This window comes from Olea europaea, unplaced genomic scaffold (genome assembly GCF_002742605.1).
Source record: "Olea europaea var. sylvestris unplaced genomic scaffold, O_europaea_v1 scaffold2082, whole genome shotgun sequence".
In the NCBI taxonomy this organism is placed as follows: Eukaryota; Viridiplantae; Streptophyta; class Magnoliopsida; order Lamiales; family Oleaceae; genus Olea; species Olea europaea.
The window spans coordinates 135,093-142,564 of NW_019238747.1; the positions used below are offsets into that span (position 1 = coordinate 135,093).

A 7,472-nucleotide genomic window follows, 5' to 3' on the forward strand; every position below is an offset into this window, starting at 1 on the left:
TAATGTCACTTCAAATAACAATTGATATTGTTCGATTGCTAAGCCACTTCCACTCGTCCTCCGTACAAATGTACCACCATGCGAGACAACCAATCTCATAACATCACCCATATTCTGTATGTCATTAACACAAATAAAATTAGCTTAACACAAATATGTAAAACAAGCATGTTACGTGCAAGCAATATGGTCAACGGTAAGCACAAATGTTCCGTAGTTTAGGCTAGTTTTTAACATCGTTCTCAACATTTAAAACAATATTAGGAATTACATTTGAGGTGTTATTCTCGACAATTATAAAATGTTGAGAATGATATGTGGGAAAAACACTTTACCATATGTATTTATCATTTTCTTTAACTTCAATCATCATTTTTGCAATATTCCACCATTAATGGCATTATTAATACATGACTACCATTACAAATTCATCTATCAAAGTTATTTAAGTAAGTTGTAACACTACGTTTGAGGAACCCAAAACAACAAATATAAATTTGATTTTAAAATACTCAAATAATCTTGCAACAAATATCTACTAACTTTTTGAAAAATCTAACACATTTACATCATATATATCACAATAACTATTAAACACAATTTATCAACAAAAACTACATTTTGAAGAAAATTTACTTTTTATCAGGAATTGTAGATAAGATTAAATTTCTCGAAATGAAATTATATGATTTTCTTATGAAGTAGAAGTATGTAAATTTTTTTTGTTAATAATTTTTCTGTTTCATAATTTTCATTTCTACACAAAATCATAGGTCATTACCTAATAGATGATAAAAGAAAATCAACTCATTACAATATTAGCTTCTCGCGAAAGCTACTTTTTTTTTCCCTACAAATTTATGACATATTGTTTAAAAAAAATGGCTTCATTTTTTCATCAAGGGAATAAAATCCAATTTGGTGCCAAATTTGCCTATTTTTGCAAGAGTTATCAAAATTACACACTTTTCAATTGACAATTATATAATTGGCCATTTCTAAAAATTTCCCTAACAATAAATTAAACATTGTTCTCATGAGGCATAAATCCTTTTTTAGCAGTTCATTTAGAACATCTCCAATCGCAATGTAAAATGGACCTAAATGGTGATTTATATCTTCAAAGTGACCGAAAATCCCTCTAATAGAGAGATGCAAACAAAATGTAAATTACATTTTAGACAGAAAATACAAATATAGATGTAAATTTACATTTCTTTTTACATCCAATCAAGGCAAAATGTAAATTAGTAATCGAGGCAAAAAGTAATTTTTCAACTGGAACAAAATTTGAATTCAGATCCACAAAAATATAAATAAGAATGCAAAAGTAATTTTACAAATACCAATTTAAACCACATTTTACACTACCGTTGAATATGCACTTAGCAGAGCTTATACCAATTGCGTCACTTTGGGAAGTATAACTTTTATGTCAATGTGTAATATGTCCCAACCTTTAAAAAAAAAGAAAATTAATTTTAAGATGTGTTCTCAACTAAGATTTAGATAATGATATTTTAAAACATAATAAATCTTAATAAATTTCATGAATTTGAGTAGATTTCCACAAATTCAATAAGAATCTCATTAAATATAGTAAAATTTCAAAAAATTTGATTATATTTATGAAATTAATCCAAATCTTTTAAAATCCATCTATCAATGAAATCTGTATAAATTCACTAATAATTAGAATACCTAAATTATTTCATTGAATTTCATTAAAATCTCAATTGGAAACCCCCTAAATTTTAATAAATTTCATTAAAATCTATTAACATCTCAATTGAGGACATCTAAATTTAGAATATGATTTCTTTAACCCACTACAATGTCAATTGAGTACACCCCCAAGTCTCGAAAACAAATGCACAACAATCAAATTGATCAATAATGAACATGGGATTAGAGAAATATTGAAATTAATATTCTATTTTGTATGATGCACATATTTGGCATATCAATCTGCTAACGGTGATGGCTAAACAATCACAAGGGACAAAGGAGTTTCTCAGCTGACACCAACAAGAGCAAATGAAATAACCTGGCATGTTTCGAGAAAATAAAAATTATTTCATTCGTCCCGCTACTGAAACCTTAAACCACTCTTCGATTGTTCAGTAAAATCAACGCCTACTTTTCATAAAAAACAGTTACATACTTTGTTTATTTGTTTACTCTCTCTCTCTCTCTCTCTCTCTCTCTCTCTCTCTCTCTCTCTCTCTCTCTCTGTGGCACATCTAAAATTACTAAGGATTCAAGTTCAAAGTAATGGCCTGAAATTGCATTTATGCCGATACGATCTTCAATCATACCAGGCAAAATATTGAAGCACACACTCCTCCTGGCATTATGTCACTATTTCTCCTCAACTGGGTTATATCTCTTTAACCTCTTTTGATCCACACAGCCAGGAGTCGACCCCCCTCTTTCTTTTCTATCAAGCCAAGTATTTTTTGATTCTGCACTCGCATAGGTTGGCAACAAGTCAGGTAAGCAATCTGAAGCATTCATCAAAAGCAATGATTTAGTAAAACCCAAGAAAGCAGCAGGAAACCTTATAAACATTTCCAGCTTGCCTAACATATGCATGTACAGCATAAAGTTCTCTTCTTAACCATATAGTTGTCGAAGAGACAGTTTAACCATTAAAAAAAAAAAAAGGATCTCAATTGATTTTTGACAAGTAACCCAAATTGTACAAGGTGTTATAGTCCACTAGTGCTCAGATCTATGGAAGTCAGGTCTACAAGGAAAAGCCACTAAGATCTAAACACTGAGAACATTATGACATGCTGCAAATATAAATTACTATACGCGATGACAAAATGTCAACCATCATTTTCGTTAAGTACCTATGATGAGAGAGAGCTACAAGCATCGGCTACATCACATGACATGGAAACAGATCTGCACAGTAATTAAATTAAAAAAAAAAAGAAAAAGATATATATATGAATAAACTTGCCAATAACTTCTACACCTGAATGACCGAGGGAAGCAATACACGGACAAACCACGACAGGGTTAACTAAAACAATAAAAGTTACATACATGTTAGCTTGAAATCCGATCTGGCTTTGAACCAAAAAAACGCGGTCTTTTACTCATTATTTCTGCTTCTCTGGCAATTTGGATATCTGAAGGCCAGAAAATTTGTTGCAGAACTTTGAAAATAAAACGAGGAAGCAATCCTACAACTACTATGAGCAAAATGGAGAGCCAATAAGCAGGCGACTTTGCCAGATGGTATATTGTACTGCAACAAAACAAAAATCAATTGTCATAAGCCTTAAAAAAGCAAATGACATAACAAGTAAACATTAGTATTGTTGAATTTTCTTGAAAACTTATTATTTAAACTAACCCATAATTAGGAAACACGGGTATAGAATCAAGCACCACCATGCAACTGTATGTGATACTTATTGATCCCCATAATGAGATGTGAGTAATAACAACCCAGCGCTGAATATCCATTGCCAAATGCATATTAACTAAGATAACAACTGCAATTGTCCACAAGCTACCCATACTCCATATGTCAATCGTGCTATCTCTATAGGTGAACAAGGGTACATAGAAGAGAACAAGGCTCTGCCATAGCATGTCAAGCATAGTGATCCAGAAGAGGGACATATTATAGCTCTCCTGTCGATAGCCAGCAGAATAGAGTTTTGGATACTTCAACAAAGTCTTGTGACTTAAGTCCTTGTCCAGAATTCCAACAACAATAGTAGGTAGTGATGTATATAAAACTGAATAAAAAACACTGCTCCAGTCTGTCAGTGCAGAAGTCGTTGAAAAAGCTGTATACAGAATGTACCTGGAAATTAAAACAGATGCATGAGCCGAAATCTTAATTCAAGGCAGTTCTCATTATGCACCAGCAATTTCATTGAAAATGTGATACAAATTTACGTTCTGACAAGCATTTGAAACATATAAAAAGACAACTCATAACAATAACACTAGACAATTGAAGGCATAACAGGGCCACTGGCTTCGATTAAATATTTCATAAGCAAGGATTAGTACATGTCATCATCAAATGGTTGAATTTACAACGACCAAGGATGCTGGGCTTACCAGAAAAGCATTAACACGAAAACAGCATTACGGTAGAAGTTATAAAGAACCAGATAACCGATGCGCTGATAATTCCAATGTCCGTGCACCAAAAGCAATCGTTTCAAAAATCTGAATTGTCCCATTGCAAAATCTGAAGCCATTACGGCTTGACGCCCTTCTTGACCACATATTCCAACACCAACATCCGCCATTTGGATCATGGAAACATCATTAGCTCCTGCAAATACAGTGTCAATTAGATGAAAGCAAGTCAAAAAACCTTCCTGTGAGATGGATCTAGCATATAGCTTGCATACGCACTACACATTTTAGCACATGACATTCTCAATCGAAAGAAACAGCACAAACATATAAACAAATGCAGGTTTCAAAGGATTAATCAAAACTCAAATGCAACTGCCTCCAGCCAACGCCAGAGAATTCCCAAGCAACCAACTCACCATCACCAATGGCTAGTGTCATATCATCACTCCGACATTTGATCAGGTCAACAATTCCAGCCTTTTGCAAGGGTGCAACACGACAACAAAGCACAACCTTACACGAAGTTGCGAGGTCAAATAGCTGGTAAACAATGAAAAATTACAAAATTAGAAGCTTGGTAAGTTAAATGCATAACTTAATACAGCCAAAGAATGCAATTAAACTTCACACATTTATATCCAAATCAAGCAATTTGACAAGCTAACAGATTCAAGAATCTGAGAAATAATACCAAACATGTGGAACATATCAAAACATCAAAAGATAACCAAAAAAGGCAGAAATTACACGTGCCTCAGACTCCAGATCTTTCTCTAATATGTAAACCAGACTATTCCCATCAATTATAAGTGCTAGTGGTCCAAAAGAAGCTCCTTCCTCCTGTCCTGCATGCTGCTGTTGCAAGCTAGATAACTTTGTGCCAAGAGGAATCTCAAGGTAATCACTTTCAGTATTCTGCCTCCATACTGATATCTGGTCACAGCTATTTGCAGATTTCACACAATATTTGGCCTTAGCATCACAAAGAAATTTTCTGCATTCACTCTCCGAAGTTCCATTTATAATAATCTGTTCCATATCTGCAGTCAAGAGTTTGCAAGAAAGACCAATAGAAATGGCTGTCTCTTGCTTATCTCCAGTAAGAACCCACACCTTTATTCCAGCTTGCCGCAGGGACTCAATGGCTTCTGGTACACCCTCTTGTAACTTATCCTCGATTGCAGTGGCCCCAAGTAGGGTCAAGTCACATTCTATAAGAGCTGCTGTTTGACGCAATTTTATAGATCTGTCCGTCAAGGATGTGCTTGCATCTTCGTACGTGGATTGCCATTCCACAAGTTCTTCACCTGTAAGGTCCCTAGAAGCAACAACTAGGGTACGCAAACCTTCAGATGAATATTCATTCAGATGACTCTGTGTAGCATGTTTTGTATGATTATCATCAGGATGGTCTCTCTTTAAAATGCTGAACATAGATGTATCAGCCCCCTTCACCAATACCTTTACACTATCATTTGGAAATCTGATAACAACAGACATTCTTTTACGCACGCTATCAAACTCATGAAGACCCAAAACAACCAACCTGCATTGCACATTTAGAAATGATAAGCATGACCATCAACTTGAAATTTGACAAGGCAAGGAAATGGCAGGGGCATGAAGTCACTGAAAGTTTGTCACAACAGGTACACTGATCAGACGGTGTATATGTTTGGGAAAATGATAAGCTCCTTATACATTGATGTCAAAATCAAACCATAGTTTTAACCACACATTCACAATTACTACCCACTTATTAACCACACATTTTGTGAGACTCATTAGTCCTCTTCATTATAATCCCTTTATAAGTTCTCCCAAATAAGCTACTAATTCAATTACAAAAAGACATGAGAATAAACATAGAAGTGGTTTTGGGTGTACTGTAGAGAACAAGAAAAATCACACTAGTGTACTGCATATCATATCTGACTCATCCAGAAAAACGCAATATGGAATGAAAACAAAATTACAAGAGTGCAAAATCCAATTAAAGTAAAGAAAATGAAGTGAGAGCCTTCTACCTTAATTTCTCACCATTGACATCAACTACAATATGCCCAGATGTCCGCTCATAAAGTGTATACCCATAGGCAGACGCTGCAGCAACCAGTGCCTGTTCATCAGGAGATTCACCCTGATAATCGACGATTCCATAACTGGCCCGCAATGTACTGTCAGTGTCACTAGAAGATGGAGATTGGGTGGCAATAGGAATCACAGTATTACATGCAGCAAGTGTCAGAAAAAATTCTTGTGCAGCAATCCTTTCATCTCCAGACAAATCATTGTGCAACAATTTGAGGAGTTCAGAATCAGGGGTAATTTCAGATTTGAGCTTCCATGTTCTTCTACCCTCCAAGACAGCTTCAGCTGCACAGATTAATAACAGATTTATTACAATGTTAAGTGGTACATAATCCATACATTTTAATTTGCCAAATCTTCAAGATGACCATATACAATTATACACAAGCATATGATGTGTTTATAAACTCGTGGATGACAACCAGTATTTAAGCATTACTTGGTTCTACAGGTCTTTCACATAAAAGAACTCTAAGCGATCAGCAATTATTTAAAAAAAAAAAACGGTTGAGAACGATTGAACTAACAAGGGAAGTACAGGATGTTCTAGTGAAATGAAACAAAATAGAGTGAGAAGAGTAGACCACAAGGAACTAGCTGGGTAAATGACAATAGGAAGGGAGATGATGCATAATAACTGCCATCATTGTCAAGGCCCTTTGCCGTGACACCATCTACCCTAGTTGTGGGTGTATTAAATGATGTGAATTGTGCCACATTTGGAGGATTTTAATATTTATCCTGGAAGTTAAAGCTTTAGACAGAGAGTAGATACAAATTTGCAATGCCAAGTGAGAGCAAAAAATTTTCATTCTTGATTTGCAATGTTATCAAATTCAGTAATCTGGCAGTTTGTAAGTCTAACATGGAGCGTTCATTAGCCTAATTATATTTGTTTTTCAACATAAAATTGGGACAATAAAAAAAACTTCTATAGTTTCCATATTTTTCTGTTGCCTGATAATCCTCTATTTTTTTTTTTTTTGTTTGAGATGAGAACTAAGATAGTAATTCCCATCCTCTCTCGTAGTTTGAGATCTTAATTTTCTCCATAATTATCATTTCCCATATTTTGAAACAATAGAACTAATCAACACTGCAATTCCATAACGAGGAAATACCCTAGCCAAATAGAGGGTGAAAAGTTCGTCACTACTACATCTGGGGAATCAAGAATAAACCATAAAACTATAATTTCTTAATGATTTCCAGATTTCTGCTAGAATTGGTAAAGAATTAAAAATACCTAGGAGTTAACATTG

The 7,472-nt window shown here is 34.4% G+C and overlaps 1 protein-coding gene across 4 annotated transcripts in view; it reads right to left on the bottom strand.

The window, feature by feature from the left end:
- Positions 1–1,908: 1,908 nt before the first annotated feature.
- The window catches only part of LOC111380031 (phospholipid-transporting ATPase 1-like), a 13,075-nt gene continuing 7,511 nt past the window's right edge, over positions 1,909–7,472 (bottom strand). The window contains exons 2-9 of one of the 4 annotated variants that reach the window (XR_002700123.1): positions 6,147–6,495; positions 4,873–5,665; positions 4,536–4,659; positions 4,093–4,312; positions 3,371–3,829; positions 3,058–3,262; positions 2,859–2,913; positions 1,909–2,465 (exon numbers count right to left, since the gene is read on the bottom strand). Coding sequence is in view for 2 of the 4 variants with exons in the window: in XM_023003494.1 (XP_022859262.1) it covers positions 3,061–3,262; positions 3,371–3,829; positions 4,093–4,312; positions 4,536–4,659; positions 4,873–5,665; positions 6,147–6,495 (2,147 nt within the window). In the remaining 2 variants the exon portion in view is untranslated. Of the gene's footprint in view, positions 2,505–2,858; positions 2,914–3,057; positions 3,263–3,370; positions 3,830–4,092; positions 4,313–4,535; positions 4,660–4,872; positions 5,666–6,146; positions 6,496–7,472 lie in introns of all 4 variants that reach the window. The other 3 variants (XR_002700122.1, XM_023003494.1, XM_023003492.1) reach the window with 3 other exon arrangements.